Raw genomic sequence first — 16,136 nt, 5'->3', positions numbered from 1 at the left:
TCCAGCTGCTGAGCCCTCTGCTGGTGTGTGTTGGCCTCCTGCTGAGCACTGAGCTGGGCCTGCCTGCTCTCCCCTGCCTCCTTCTTCAGACTCTCCACCTGGGTCCTGATACACACACACGGCCACAGACACCGTCAGTCAGGGGCTCCCAGTCTTTAAACGACCACTACTTTCAAACGGGCATGTTTGATACCTCTCTCTGCCATAGCTACCCCCCACATTCTGTAAACTTTGTTTTCACTCTTGTTCACATTTTCAAAATCAAAGGGAATTTCATTTATCTTGTGATGTAATGCGAAAAACGTGCTCATTTGAGAGTAATGCGTGTGTGTTTGTGTCTGCCAGATTTAATCTGAGTAGGCAAGCCTGAACATTTAATGAGAGGACGTTGCACTAATTCTGTCTGTGCGGTGCTTTGCGGTGTGGCATGGTGTAGTGGGGCGAGCATTGGGCTGATGGGGAGCCGGGGCGTGAGTGATGGGATCAGAGCTGTGTGTGTGAGGGATGGCCATGGCCTGTTTACCGCCAGGTGAAGCAGCTAATCAAATCCCAGTGAGCGGCCCAGTTCGCGCCCTCTCTCCCTGAGACATTAACTCAGACCACAGCCAAGCGTCAAAGCCCTCGCCTGCCCAGGGAGGGACACACCACGCGTTAGGGAGGGGGAAGAGGGACACACCAGCAGAGTGTGAAGGAGAAACTTATACTGTACGTAGAGCAGAGTGTGAAGGACAAACTTATACTGTACGTAGAGCAGAGTGTGAAGGACAAACTTATACTGTACGTAGAGCAGAGTGTGAAGGAGAAACTTATACTGTACGTAGAGCAGAGTGTGAAGGAGAAACTTATACTGTACGTAGAGCAGAGTGTGAAGGAGAAACGTATACTGTACGTAGAGCAGAGTGTGAAGGAGGCGTTCTACCAAGGAGCTGCCACTCTTCTCTGCCAATACCCATCCGATAAGCAACATCTTTAGACAGTCTAAGAAAAAGAGCTATGGAGAGGAGGTGGATGGGGTTGAGGGGTAAAGCCCTTTCAGAAGTGAGTGAGTGTTTGAGAGTGTGTGTGTGGGGGGGGAGCCCAGAGCCTTCTCAGTGCTCACCTCCCTCTCCCATTGACAAGGCGGCCGCAGTAACAGCAAATCGATGGCTCGTGAATCCCCTGCATCCCCCCCCTCGCCAGGCTGATCAATATCCCTGACAATTAGAATCCCCTATCTGCATGGCTGTGGGGACCTCTGGGTGGCTCGCCAGCCCACAAACACCCAATTTAGTCCTCAGCCTATCACTTAATTACTAAATCCTCCCTAATGCCTATTGGCAGGCAGTGGGCGCTCTCCTAGCAGCAGGACGGCTGACTGAACAGGAGACCTTTGGCAAGGTGCTGGTTAAGACGCTCCCATCCCTCTTCTCCTGGCCAGTTAAACATCTGATTTCACAAGAGGGCCCCGACCTGGAATGATCCGCCTATCGAGCGGCCGGTGCACACACAGCCCAGATGGACAGGGGGAGGAGGGGGAGAGCGGGGGAGGCAGCGTGCCAAGGGTCACAAAGCCAAAACACTTTTCTCTCTTTCTCTCACAGCCACTAAGATACAGAAAAGATTGAGAGTGTGTGTGTGGCACAGTGGGTTTTTAAACACATTTAACATCAGATTTTCATCAGATCACATTTTTTTCACAGGCATTATTTAGAGTGATTGTTTGAGAGGCTTGTCTGAGTCATAAAGACACTGTGGCCTTACAGACCAAAAGGTTCAGTTTGGATCTAAATGGGAATAAGACAGTCTTACAGACTCATGGCAATCAGTAAATACTCAAGTCACTGTTGAACTAATGGCTCAGTGAAATGTGAAGGATTGGGGTTAAAGACAGGGTTCATGACATGAAGTCATGCTGTGTGCTTGGCGGTGGAGGGCTGCAGGTCCCGACAGAGATCACTGTCATCCTGCGGCCAAATCTTTCCAAGGAAATTAACTTAAATATGATTAGGCTGTAGTTTACTACAAGCGTCTGTAAATAAATATTGATAATAATGGCAAGAAGCGGAGGGAGCTCAACCAACGTGAGTCAAGGTGCAATCCAAAAATGTGATCATCATTGAAAAGGAAAAGGCACAACGCGCAAATACCATAGTGAGCATTTTTCCTTTTCAATAAATATTGATTACTCGTTTATTTGTCTCTGCTTACAAATCGTCCCGCTCCTAAAAGGTACAGCTATATCCTATATGCAAAACGTAGCGCAAGAGAAAGTGCAAGTGTCAGCTGTCATCATTCTTGCTGCTTCAAGTTCAGTAGCCATACCTCTCCTAGTTGGGCGTATGAGATCAGGTGCGCGTTTGGTCTCAATTTAATAGAGTAGGCTGTAGCCTATGCATGGCTGGAGAAGCATGTTGGAGAAGCAGTTCTCTTTCCAAGGAAATTAGCTTCATAAATATAATTAGGCTATAGTTTACTACACTGCCTAGTAATAAATATGAATCACCCATATTATTTTGTCACCGTCAGAAAATCGTCCCGACCCTAAAAGGTAGGCTATTAAACGTAGCTCAATAGAAAATGCAAGTGTCCGCTCTCTCTCCAACTCTGCTCTCTTCAAACAACGTCTAACCTATTGGCTGATATAGCCCAGTAATATAGATAGCCTAATATAATGGAGAATGTGAGAATCTCTGGTAATTTAACATATTTCTTTGGTTATTTTTGGACATTCTGATATTGACAATAGAGCACAAAATTGCTAGGACCATGGCTAGCAAGCTAGCTGCAACACATACGCCTAAAATAACATTGCGGGACTGCGGTTGGGTTTGGGACCAGTTCTTGTGGGAGCGGGTGGGAATCGGACAGAAAGCCGGCGGGAGCGAGTAGGTGCGGTATGAAAAGCTGTGGGTGCGGGTGGGAATGGCATGAATAAATCAGTCATGCGCAGACCTCTACTTGGAGTCAGATAGAGACAGACAGTCAGAGTGCTTTAGGGAACCCAAAGCCCTGTAGAGAACCTGTAGCCCTGCAGCTCATGTTCTGTGGTGTGGAGTCTCTCCTTTAAGGTGCGCAGCTCTGCCTATAGCTTCCTCTGGGCCTGCTCTGCCCTCACCACCTCGGCCACCCGCTCTGCCAGGTGTTCCTGTGTCCGATGCTGCCCCCCCTCCACCAGCAACACCTTCTCCTCCTGACGAGCCAGCTCCTGGGCTGAGACACAGACACAAACATAGACACATAACATATTCAGATCATTTACTATCAACAACGCTATTATATTACATATCTTATCTGTTATCTTGTGTGTTGATATGCCCTTCTGCATTCATGCATGTTCCGTTTCTTATTTCTATGGTCCCTCTGAGTGCATATGCATATGTTAGTATGCATGTGTGAGTGTGTGTGTCAGTCAAAAGGCCCCAGGCTGTGAATTGATGGGCTGCTTCATTGCTGGCTAGCTGCTGAGGCTTCTGGGGCAGGCAGGACGTAAACAGGTGACCGTCTCAGACTGCTCATTAAGGTCAGCCCTAGAGGCTGCACTGCTGCCACTACAACCATGTCACTCTCCTCTTTCTCCCCTTCCCTCCTTCCATCAGCATCACTCTCATTCCTTCTTCCTCATGCCTCTTCTGCTTTTAACTGTTTTTAGAACCTATTCTACATCAAGGAATGAGGAAGGAGAGAGAGACAAACAGACAGACAAAGAGAGATAGAGCAAGACAGAGAAATAGGGAGAGAGATAGCTACAAATGTACCTGACTACACGAGTCCAGCTTTATAGACACCAGTCTCCCAGCCCACCCCCCAGGACTGTGTAATCCTCCTACCTGTGTCGCTGCAGCGTCCCTGGGCCTCCTTTCGTTCCTCCCTGAGGGTCATCAGCTGGATCCTGAGAGAGCCACACTCTGCCTCTCTGCTGTCCTTCCCTCCCGGCCCTCTGGACGTCAGCCTCCAGGCCCATGGCAGCAGCCGGCTGCCGCTCCACCTCCACAGCCCGACTCTTCAGAGTCTCCCGGGCCTCCAGCAGGTCAGCCTCCGAACGCCTCAGGAGGTTATCCCTCTTCTGCACTGCCTGGGAGGGAAAAGAGGGAAGGCTCAGGCAAAGTCTGAGTGTATGTGTGTGTAAACATACACTACCGTTCAAAAGTTTGGGGTCACTTAGAAACACCAGTCTCAACGTCAACAGAGAAGAGGCGACCCCGGGATGCTGGCCTTCTAGTTAGAGTTGCAAAGAAAAAGCCATATCTCTGTCAGGTGTCTGTGTTCTTTGGCACATCTTAATCTTTTCATTTTATTGGCCAGTCTGAGATATGGCTTTTTCTTTGCAACTCTGCCTAGAAGGCCAGCATCCCGGGGTCGCCTCTTCACTGTTGACGTTGAGACTGGTGTTTTGCGTGTACTATTTCATGAAGCTGCCAGTTGAGGACTTGTGAGGCGTCTGTTTCTCAAACTAAACACTAATGTATATCATAAGATGAATGCACCAATTTGTAAGTCGCTCTGGATAAGAGCGTCTGCTAAATGACGTAAATGTAAAATGTAAATGTAAATGTACTTGTCCTCTTGCTCAGTTGTGCACCGGGGCCTCCCACTCCTCTTTTTATTCTTGTTAGAGCCAGTTTGTGCTGTTCTGTGAAGGGAGTAGTCCACAGCGTTGTACGAGATCTTCAGTTTCTTGGCAATTTCTTGCATGGAATAGCCTTAATTTCTCAGAACAAGAATAGACTGACAAGTTTCAGAAGCAAGTCCTTTGTTTCTGGCCATTTTGAGCCTGTAATCGAACCCATAAATGCTGATGCTCCAGATACTCAACTAGTCAAAAGGCCAGTTTTATTGCTTCTTTAATCAGGACAACAGTTTTCAGCTGTGCTAACATAATTGCATAAGAGTTTTCTAATGATCAATTAGCCTTTTAAAATGATAAACTTGAATTAGCTAACACAACGTGCCATTGGAACACAGGAGTGATGGTTGCTGATAATGTGTAGATATTCCATAAAAAATCTGCCGTTTCCAGCCATGTCTACACTGTTTTTCTGATCAATTTGATGTTATTTTAATGGACAAAAAATCAGCTTGCCTTTCAAAAACAAGGACATTTCTAAGTGACCCCAAACTTTTGAACGGTAGTGTATACTCCAGTGTGTGTATCCTCTTATCCAGAGTGTTATATTTATGTGTGTGTGTGCGTGTTTAATACTTCCTGAAGTTCTGAGTGAGTAGGTGTATGTAAGGTCTTTCTATCCTATCCTCCAGACATGTTGGAGGTGAGGGGGCCTGGCCTGGCATCGTGCCGCAGTGTGTACCTGCTGTCTCTTGGCACACTGTCTGTGGGCGGCCTGCAGGTCCTGCTCCAGCCTGGCAGCCCTCTGCTCTTGAGCTCCCACCTCCTCCAGCCTGCGCTGGCCCTCCATCATGGCCTCTGCCTGGAGCTGCCTCCCAGCTTCTTGCAGCCGTAGCACCTCTGCAGCACACACACATGGATGCACACACACACACAAGCAGGCACACACAAATACACCCACACTATGCAGTAAAAAATACACCCTTTATGTACTCCATCATAAACACAAAGTTATTGGTTGAGTTGTGTCATACCCTCCACACCTGCCACAGTGTTGTCCTTGAGCTGGGTGAGTCTGGACACCTCCTCTCTCAGCTGACGAACCTCCGACTGGCACACACTGAGGTCCTGGCTACCCTGGGCACACTGCTCCATGGTCTGGGAGAATGCCTAGACACACACACGCATACACACATGGACACATACACACACACACACCTGTCACACACCTATGACTATGCCTGAGGGGAAGGGGAGGACTGAAGCCCAAGGCTTTCCACATCCTCACCTGAGAGACCCAGCATAGCAATGCCCCCCCCCTCCTCCTCCACCCCAGGACATCTCCACACCTGCTCTAGCGCGTTCAGTGAAGCGCCTGCCCCTAATTTGGCATTTCCACCATGATGGCATGAGTATCAGTGTGTGGAGGAAGTGTCCTGTGTTAGGGGAGCACCTATCTGACAGGTGTCACATCCAATCTGCACAGACCTACTGATGTTTTAACTATTCAATTAACCAGCCAACTGCACTGTGTGGCTGCCATGACATATTTACCTAAGATAAGTTGTGTGTGTGTGTGTGTGAGCGCAGGCAGCTGACAGGTCAACATGTCACTGTCACTCTTCCTCCGGTAGAGTGTGTGTGTGTGTGTGTCAGCCATCTCCCCACTGCTCTCAGACCCTATCAAACGGGGTGGAGAAAATACAGGCCAACAGCTTTGAGTGAAATATGTACGTAAACATTAAGTGAAAATAAACAAAGTATAATTCAGCCATGTTGCGGAGGGAAGATCCTGCCATCTCCCCCTTCATCTCAGACCATTAAAATAACGAGTTGTCACCAGGCTCTGGTTTCACTACCCCCTGACGCTGACACCCGTCAAGACAAATCTAGATTTCATGGCCACTTACAGATGTATAAATAGTCAAACGAGGTGCTCTAACCATCTATAAAACGCAGCTAAAAGGTTGCGAGAAGATGGCGGGCATCGTGGGCCAGCCGGGCTGGGTAATCAATCTGGGCTGAGTCGGAGTGCAGCGGGGAGCGGTGGCTGCGTGCGTTGGGAGCAGGGCAGTAAATCACGTCAGCGCAGCGCGGGCGCTCCTCTGACACGCCAGCCACTCCAGCTGACACTGGGCCTGCTTGACAGCCTGATGGATCGCCCCACTACACTCCATTAAAGGCAAACGGGCACACGCACGCTGACATAACAAACAATTAGTCACCGCGGCCGTTATGGACCTTGGTTGGTGTGGGTCAGGGTCTGTCTGGCGATGGCTGCTCTGACTTCCTGTCTAGGGTCAGTTTAAAGCAAGGGTTGGAATACACAGAACTACAGTGAACTTACTGAACATACAGTAGGACCAAACTTCTAACTATAGTTGATGAGTGAAGTTTTAAAGACAATGACTTTCTCTGGTCACTGTGATTTCACAGGCCACAGTGACTGGTTGTGTTAGCAGGACTCCAGCATGAAGAGGTGAAGTGTCCTGCCCTACTGTACCTGCTGTAGTTCCTGGTCGTGGCAGAGCTGCGAGTCGTAGTCTGAGTCAGAGTGGATGTGAGTGGCTCTGTAGACAGAGAAATCAGCTTGGCTCTTCACCACACTCTCCTCCTGTTCCTCCACCTGAGAGAGGCACACAGGAACAAACAGAGTGCACAGATATATCTGTTGACAGACCGGTACAGAAACACTGTCATGCGGTTGACTTTAGTAGGTCTCTCCTCCCATTTCCTTCCTGTGTTGTGAAGTTGAGTGTTGAGAGGTAGAGACAGAAGGGACTGGCTGGATCTCTGTGAGACTATGGTTGAAGGGCAGACTGCATGGGGTCCTCCTGTCTGACTGTGGGTGAGGCAGGCTGGGGTCACTATGAGACTAAGTTTGGGGCTGAGGTGCTGGGTGAGTTCACACTAATGAAACAGAGACAGGCAAACAGAACGTTTCCCCTCAGTCTCTCCCGTCTGCACGCTGTGCTGGGCCTGATGGCTCGTGACTGGAGCACATTCTGCTTCTCACAGATGAGTTGGTCTGTCTGAGACACACACACACACACACACACACACACACACACACACACACACACACACACACACACACACACACACACACACACACACACACACACACACACACACACAATGTCCTATTGGGTGTCAGTGGTTTGTCAGGATTACTTTGTGCTACTGCACTTATAAAACACTCCCAAATGGCCTGTAAGTTTATGAGGATAATATATCTGAATACGGTGTTCCTCTCATTACCCACTGTTGTTGTTTGTTGTCTATGTTTTCCAGACAGCCTTCACTGCAGCGTGTCTGTAGTATTCATAAAGCCAGGATGAAGATGGAGTGAGAGGTGGTGAAATCAGCTAGTTGTATTGATGTCTCAGAGCAGACTCAGAGCGATCGGCTCATTAAATGAAATCAGACTCTCTCTCTCTCTCTCTACCTCCCTCTCTCACACAGACATACACACACCCCAGTTTCCAGACAACAGATATACACTTGGGAAAGAGGTAAAGAAACACTGGTGTGAAAAAATAACTTGGCAGGAAGTGATCACTTAAAAGTCTGAACCGAGCGGGTGGTGTGTCGTGCTGTGTGCTCTAAGGACCCAGCTGAGGATGGGAGAGATCAATACTGTGAGTGTGTGTGTGTGATTGAGAGCCTCTGTGTTACCAATTAAGCTCTGCTGTGTGGGAGGGGGTGTTGTTAGGGACCCAGGTGGTGGTGGAGGGGGGGTAAGAGCTGGAGGTGATGGGGCTCACAGAAGGAGGTAAACGCCCAACTGCATCTCCAGCCACCTCCACACCACATAAACGCTGAGCTCCACTGGGCACGGCCGCCAATATTTTAGACACATATCGCATCCCCAGCATGATTTTCCACTTTGCTTCTTCCGTGCATGGAGCTGTCAACCACCCCGTGTCTCACACACACATGCATGCACACAACCACACACACCCAAACAAGTCCAAAAATCAATTCTTCCTCTCCACTGCTCTGCCCATGTAATCCAGTCTTCCCCTCCTCTCTGCTTCCTGCTGCCTGCCATTAACGGCTGTGCTCTGTGCTGTGCTCTGTGCTGTACTCTGTGCTGTCCAGGGGGCTCACACTGCCTGTGTTTTCTCATTGTGTTTCCTCCTGTATGGGGGCCATGACGCCGATCAATAGGAATCAGTGAAAACACTTCCAGAGGTCCCCAGGCCTCCGACTCCCAGTGTGTTGTACCCTGTCTGACTCCACCCGTTTACAGATCAGGAGCAGAGACTTACCTACAGAGGTGTGGCGAGACAACTGACCTGCATGTAGCTTCACTCACCTGAGAGGCCAGTTGGGTATACTACAGTGCTAGTACTACTTGACTGGCTTTGACTTAGCTGCATGACTGGCACTGTTCCAGGTCGCAGGGGTAGTGAGCAGGATGAGTGGGCCTGACTGTGTAGAGGGAAACCACTGAGTGGACTAGTATGTTAATCTATGTTTGTAGTGAAAAGGGAGTGATCAGCACAGCGTGACCGGGTTTGTCTGTGGACGAGTCTGTCATTGGGAAGCTACATCCCTGTGGACGGCCTTCCCTGTAGCTCAGTTGGTAGAGCATGGTGTTTGCAACACCAGGGTTGTGGGTTCGATTCCCACGGGGGCCAGCACAGGAAAAAAAAATAGAAATGTATGAAATTGTATGAAATGTATGCATTCACTACTGTAAGTTGCTCTGGATAAGAGCGTCTGCTAAATGACTAAAATGTAAATGTAAAAATGATGAGGCTCGGCCTGACTGACTGGCCTAACTGGTCTGACTGACTGACTGTCTGTCCGACCTGTCGTCTCAATGCGGCGGTGCTGTCTCTCATAGTGCTGATGACCATCTCACACTCCTGGCTGTGTTTGCGGCTGTCCTCCAGGTCTCTCTGGGTCTCTCTGAGTGTCTCGGAGGTGCTGGCTCTCCAGCTGGGCACTGTGGGCCTTCAGCTCCCCCTGCAACACCACCGCCTGGGCACACAGATGCAGCACATGCTCGTCCCGCTCCACCACCTGGGACACAGATACACAGAGACACGCAGGCAGGCACACAAACACACATATACATAAAAAAGGCATGCTATTAACACTCATAAATCAGGCCTAGTGATGTATGCAAAAACAACTCCTGGCAGCAAGGGTATAAGCAGCAGAGATGAAAAACACAACAAATGGAGAGATAGAAGGTTCCATCTGCATTTTAGTCTAAATGGAGTTAATGACAGCCTTGTTCTGTTCAATGTTCTCTACCTATGTACTACTCTAAATACCCCAATTCATGTTGTTGTGTAACAAAAAAATACTAGATAAAAATTGCTGACACCGTTCAAACCAATGAAGGTTTGTAAGTAACTTTAACGCCAATTATCTTAGAATCATCTTCTAGCAGACAGAACCTCTCGCAGACAGAACCTCTAGCAGACAGAATCTCTAGCAGACAGATTCTCTAGCAGACAGACCCTCTAGCAGACAGAACCTCTAGCAGATAGAACCTCTATCAGACAGAACCTCTAGCAGACAGAACCTCTCACAGACAGAACCTCTAGCAGACAGAACCTCTAGCAGACAGAAATTCTCACAGACAGAACCTCTAGCAGACAGAACCTCTAGCAGATAGAACCTCTAGCAGACAGAACCTCTAGCAGACAGAACCTCTAGCAGTTAGAAGCTCTAGCAGACAGAACCTCTAGCAGTTAGAACCTCTAGCAGATAGAACCTCTAGCAGACAGAACCTCTAGCAGATAGAACCTCTAGCAGACAGAACCTCTAGCAGACAGAACCTCTAGCAGATAGAAACTCTAGCAGAGAGAACCTCTAGCAGATAGAACCTCTAGCAGATAGAGCCTCTAGCAGACAGAACCTCTAGCAGATAGAACCTCTAGCAGACAGAACCTCTAGCAGACAGAACCTCTAGCAGATAGAAACTCTAGCAGACAGAACCTCTAGCAGATAGAACCTCTAGCAGACAGAACCTCTAGCAGACAGAACCTCTAGCAGATAGAACCTCTAGCAGATAGAACCTCTAGCAGATAGAAACTCTAGCAGATAGAACCTCTAGCAGATAGAACCTCTAGCAGATAGAACCTCTAGCAGACAGAACCTCTAGCAGATAGAACCTCTAGCAGACAGAACCTCTAGCAGACAGAACCTCTAGCAGATAGAAACTCTAGCAGAGAGAACCTCTAGCAGATAGAACCTCTAGCAGATAGAGCCTCTAGCAGACAGAACCTCTAGCAGATAGAACCTCTAGCAGACAGAACCTCTAGCAGACAGAACCTCTAGCAGATAGAAACTCTAGCAGACAGAACCTCTAGCAGACAGAACCTATAGCAGATAGAACCTCTAGCAGATAGAACCTCTAGCAGACAGAACCTCTAGCAGACAGAACCTCTATCAGATAGAAACTCTAGCAGAGAGAACCTCTAGCAGATAGAACCTCTAGCAGATAGAGCCTCTAGCAGACAGAACCTCTAGCAGATAGAACCTCTAGCAGACAGAACCTCTAGCAGACAGAACCTCTAGCAGATAGAAACTCTAGCAGACAGAACCTCTAGCAGATAGAACCTCTAGCAGATAGAACCTCTAGCAGACAGAACCTCTAGCAGATAGAAGCTCTGGAAATACTAGAAAAAGCTCCAGTATCAGCTCTTAGTTTTCCTGCAGGGTGAGGATGGCATGGGAGCTGACCTGAGCCCTGGCTTCCTTCAGGTCCTCGTCCTGGGCCTGTAGAGTGCTGTCCTGCTGGGAGATCTTGGTGAGGCAGGCCTGGTACTTGACCCTGTACAGCTCCAGGGACTGGGTCAGGGGCTGCAGCCTGGTCTCTGTGTCCGCTGCTCTGCTCTCAGCCTCCTGCAGCACAGCCCTCAGCCTGGACAACTCTGCCTCCAGGCCCCGCAGACGGCTCTCCCTATCAGATGCCTAGGACACACACACATTCTCAGAACACTGTAGTCTACTTCAATATGCCTGTACAATGGCTTACATAAAACTGCAACAGGAAAAGTACTGAGGGTACTTCACTGCTTATTAAAATGAAGAGAAATCCATGTTCCTGTCTTTCTGTGTACTGTACTCCTCTCACTCCTCCCACCCACCTCCTCCTCTGCCTGCCTGGTCTGTCTCTGGGTGTGCTCCAGGTCAGAGTGGAGGTGCTTCATGGTTCCTCTACACTGCTGCAACCTGCCCTGGGTCTCCTGTAGCTCAGCCCTCAGGCCCGACACCTCCTCCTCCCTGCTCTCCTGCTGAGCCTGGGCCTCCGCCTGCCACCGCTGCAGCTCCCCGCGCAGAACACACACTGCCCCCTGCTGGTTGTCCCGCTGGAGACAGAAGGGAGTGTCAGTGGGGGAGTGTGTAGGGAGAATGTGTGTGTTTGTGTATGTTTGTTTGTGTGTGTGTGCGTATGGGTGTGTTTGTATGTATGTGTTTGTATATGTATGTGTGTGTGTTTGTATGTGTGTATGTGTGTGTATGTGTGTGCGTATCTGTGTGTTTGTATGTATGTGTTTGTATGTGTGTGTATATGTATGTATGTATGTATGTGTGTGTGTGTGTGTGTGTTTGTATGTTTGTGTGTATATATATGTTTGTATGTATGTGTGTGTGTGTTTGTATGTATGTGTGTGTGTTTGTATGTGTGTGTGTGTGTGTGTGTGTGTATGTAAGTGTGTGTGTGTGTATGTTTGTATGTATGTTTGTGTATGTGTGTATATGTATGTTTGTATGTATGTGTATTTGTATATGTGTATATGTGTGTGTGTGTATGTTTATATCTGTGTGTATGTTTGTATCTGTGTGTATGTGTGTATATGTGTATATGTTTGTATCTGTGTGTATGTGTGTATATGTGTGTGTGTGTGTATGTTTGTATGTGTGTATATGTGTGTATGTTTGTATCTGTGTGTATGTGTGTATATGTGTGTGTGTGTATGTTTGTATCTGTGTGTATGTGTGTATATGTGTGTGTGTGTATGTTTGTATCTGTGTGTATGTGTGTATGTGTGTATGTGTGTATATGTGTATATGTGTATATGTGTGTATGTGTGTATATGTGTGTGTGTGTGTGTATGTTTGTATCTGTGTGTATGTGTGTATATGTGTATATGTGTGTATGTGTGTATATGTGTGTGTGTGCATACACACATATGGGGGGTGTAGGGGACACACAGACAGAACAGACAGATATGATCCAGTACACTCCTTCATCCTTCCTTCCTCTCCCTGCAGCTCCACCGAGGCACTTTAATGACACCAGCTCTACATTACATTACTACACTCCAGAGTACAATATCCCAGATGGGATAATATTAGTTTTCCCCTGGCTGATGATGCATTACAAAAATAAGGAGCAGTGTAACAGATGGCTCTCAGGGTAAAAATAATAAATCCCACAGACTTGTAACATGGCTGGGAGACACGCACCCACACCCACAAAACACTTTTTGTGATTCATCTACTCCTTCGTTCTTACTGACGTCTAAGCCAGGAGTAAGAGAGAGAGAGAGAGGAAGAGAGAAACACTATTAGTTTGCATTTAACTTACAAACATCATTAAGACCCCAGCGCTAATTGTGTTCTTTTAAATGAGTTAAATCTGATAATGACCCCATTAGAGACTCCATCGATGTCTCCCAGGAATGGAGGGAGGGAGGGAGGGAGGAAGTGAGAGGATGGACTGAGGCAGTCTGTGACATCACAAACCGTGTAGACACACACAGATATGGAGGTAAAAGATACATGCAGACAAAAGAGGACAGATGAAGAGGATAAATATAATAATAATAGGACAGATATAGGGAAGGGGGCTGATGTGTGGGGGGAGAGAGAGAGAGAGAGAGAGAGAGAGAGAGAGAGAGAGAGAGAGAGAGAGAGAGAGAGAGAGAGAGAGAGAGAGAGAGAGGCTCTAATCCATAATATTGCCTGCCTGGCCTGCTGCATACATTACTGCATCAATCAGTGCTAAGCTGCAGTGTAATTTTCAAACTCCCTATTTCTCTCCCAACCTCATCACACAGACAACACCCCATGGCTATTTTTGATGAGATTCATAGCTGGAGAGAGAGGAGGCGAGGGAAGGGGGGGAAGGGTGTTTATAGAGCAGCCTCTCTCCCTGTCCCTCTCCCTCTCTCTCGCAGCTCAACCACTGATTAATTTCCAACTAGATCGCTTGGCTAGCAGTATTATTAGCATAACATTTCCATGGATCAGGCCCTGCAATAAAACCCTTTCATCAAGTCGCTTGTCAGACATAACATTTCAAATCTCATTTTGTTTCTAATATAATTTTCTTACTGGGTGTGTGTGGAAGGCAGCGGGAGCTGGGAAAATGGACAGTGGGGGAGGAGGGGCAGGAGGATTGTTATGCAGAAGATAAACGGAGTCATCAATCAAAATTAAAAGAGCTCTGGGTTGGGAAGGAGGCGTTGGTGTTAACCATGGTGTCTGTAGCTGCTTCGACTTTCACACACAGACACACACTGATACACTGGGCCCCTCGCCCAAGGTCAGTGCTCTCAGGGGCTGTCTGTCTGTCTGTAGAGTGGACAGAGGCTGAACTCTCCGCTAAAGACAAAAGAACAGTCTGACTATCTTGTGACTGAGGCAGAACAGAACGGCAGGCAGACATGCAGCAGGAGCTCTGTCACCAAACTTAATCGATCACACCGGTCCACAAACTCAAAAAACGCCTTTCACGTCACCACGTGACAGCACAGGCAATAAATAACGATAAACCTGGCCTTGATTACAAAATGGTCAAAGCTGTCACTATTACAACCCCCAGCCCTAGTCTCACACTGTACCATTAATTATGAAACATAACATAGCAGGGAGGAGGAGGGATGGGGATTCATTTGAATAAGGATACAGAATCAATGCAATTTAATCAATCTTAGCTAATTAAAATAAATCTATATTGTGAAACAATCAAGGTGCATAAACAAGATTCAAATAAATGAAGGAACTGTGCCAAGAGGCTGCCCATTTCTAATTAAATGATACTAATTGGAATTCCACGGCTGTGTGCTGTGCTGTGTGTTTGTTGATGCCGTGGAGAGAAACAGAGAGGATCACTGACTGCCCACTCCTTTGTCTGCTGCTTCTCCTCAACAGCACACATTACTGCACACAACACAGCCACACCATGGGTCATTTCTCATAGTCTGTGTATACAGTGACCTCCATAAGTATTGGGACAGTGGCATTTTTAGTTGTTTTGGCTTTGTACTCCAGCACTTATGAATTTCCATCCATATCGGGTGAACTGTTTTAGAAATTACAGCACTTTTTGTACATAGTCCCCCCATTTTAGGGGACCAAAAGTATTGGGACAAATAATATGTGCATTAAAGTAGTCGAAAGTTGAGTATTTGGTCCCATATTCCTATCACGCTATGATTACATCAAGCTTGTAACTCTACAAATGGCATTTCTTTAAAACCTGGGAGTTTTGGTAAAGTTACCAGATTTTTACAACCCTATATGGGGATGAGAGGGTTAGACATGCTGTAATAGGAGGGATGAGAGGGTTAGACATGCTGTAATAGGAGGGATGAGAGGGTTAGACATGCTGTAATAGGAGGGATGAGAGGGTTAGACATGCTGTAATAGGAGGGATGAGAGGGTTAGACATACTGTAATAGGAGGGATGAGAGGGTTAGACATGCTGTAATAGGAGGGATGAGAGGGTTAGACATGCTGTAATAGGAGGGATGAGAGGGTTAGACATGCTGTAATAGGAGGGATGAGAGGGTTAGACATGCTGTAATAGGAGGGATGAGAGGGTTAGACATACTGTAATAGGAGAGATGAGAGGGTTAGACATGCTGTAATAGGAGAGATGAGAGGGTTAGACATGCTGTAATTGGAGGGATGAGAGGGTTAGACATGCTGTAATAGGAGGGATGAGAGGGTTAGACATACTGTAATAGGAGGGATGAGAGGGTTAGACATGCTGTAATAGGAGGGATGAGAGGGTTAGACATGCTGTAATAGGAGGGATGAGAGGGTTAGACATGCTGTAATAGGAGGGATGAGAGGGTTAGACATACTGTAATAGGAGGGATGAGAGGGTTAGACATGCTGTAATAGGAGGGATGAGAGGGTTAGACATGCTGTAATAGGAGGGATGAGAGGGTTAGACATGCTGTAATAGGAGGGATGAGAGGGTTAGACATGCTGTAATAGGAGGGATGAGAGGGTTAGACATGCTGTAATTGGAGGGATGAGAGGGTTAGACATGCTGTAATAGGAGGGATGAGAGGGTTAGACATGCTGTAATAGGAGGGATGAGAGGGTTAGACATACTGTAATAGGAGGGATAGAGGGATGAGAGGGTTAGACATACTGTAATAGGAGAGATGAGAGGGTTAGACATGCTGTAATAGGAGAGATGAGAGGGTTAGACATGCTGTAATAGGAGGGATGAGAGGGTTAGACATGCTGTAATAGGAGGGATGAGAGGGTTAGACATGCTGTAATAGGAGGGATGAGAGGGTTAGACATACTGTAATAGGAGGGATGAGAGGGTTAGACATACTGTAATAGGAGGGATGAGAGGGTTAGACATGCTGTAATA

The 16,136-nt window shown here is 47.4% G+C and overlaps 3 protein-coding genes across 8 annotated transcripts in view; all 3 read right to left on the bottom strand.

Annotated features, from left to right (window-relative positions):
• On the bottom strand, positions 1–9,420 carry LOC115167265 (keratin, type II cytoskeletal 1-like). 6 transcript variants are annotated; one of them, XR_003870463.1, is made up of 8 exons: positions 9,364–9,420; positions 7,047–7,169; positions 5,578–5,713; positions 5,286–5,443; positions 3,807–4,051; positions 3,000–3,189; positions 524–625; positions 19–105 (listed from the first exon to the last, which is right to left on the bottom strand). XR_003870463.1 is itself a non-coding variant. In XM_029721508.1 (7 exons), exons 1-6 carry the CDS (start codon positions 9,409–9,411, stop codon positions 3,015–3,017), a joined length of 885 nt encoding a protein of 294 aa, XP_029577368.1. In that variant the 5' UTR covers positions 9,412–9,420; the 3' UTR covers positions 1–625; positions 3,000–3,014. The 6 variants fall into 6 exon arrangements, 5 of the variants coding, with proteins under 5 accessions (XP_029577368.1, XP_029577370.1, XP_029577367.1 ...); XM_029721508.1 differs by having other exon boundaries at positions 1–625; XM_029721510.1 differs by lacking the exon at positions 524–625 and having other exon boundaries at positions 4–105; positions 3,095–3,189.
• Positions 9,391–14,678, bottom strand: LOC115167619 (tropomyosin beta chain-like). The gene is made up of 4 exons (XM_029722209.1): positions 14,637–14,678; positions 11,659–11,880; positions 11,252–11,482; positions 9,391–9,577 (listed from the first exon to the last, which is right to left on the bottom strand). The coding sequence occupies exons 1-4, from the start codon at positions 14,676–14,678 to the stop codon at positions 9,413–9,415; spliced, it is 660 nt and encodes a 219-aa protein (XP_029578069.1). The 3' UTR covers positions 9,391–9,412.
• LOC115167263 (trichohyalin-like) overlaps positions 11,800–16,136 on the bottom strand; it is a 150,683-nt gene continuing 146,346 nt past the window's right edge. The window contains exon 16 of the mRNA XM_029721504.1: positions 11,800–11,880. The gene's annotated coding sequence lies outside the window, so the exon portion shown is untranslated. The remainder of the gene's footprint in view (positions 11,881–16,136) is intronic.

This window comes from Salmo trutta, chromosome 29 (genome assembly GCF_901001165.1).
Source record: "Salmo trutta chromosome 29, fSalTru1.1, whole genome shotgun sequence".
NCBI lineage: Eukaryota > Metazoa > Chordata > Actinopteri > Salmoniformes > Salmonidae > Salmo > Salmo trutta.
The sequence above is the reverse complement of the archived record's forward strand: the minus strand, read 5'-3'. Positions and strand labels throughout refer to the sequence as shown.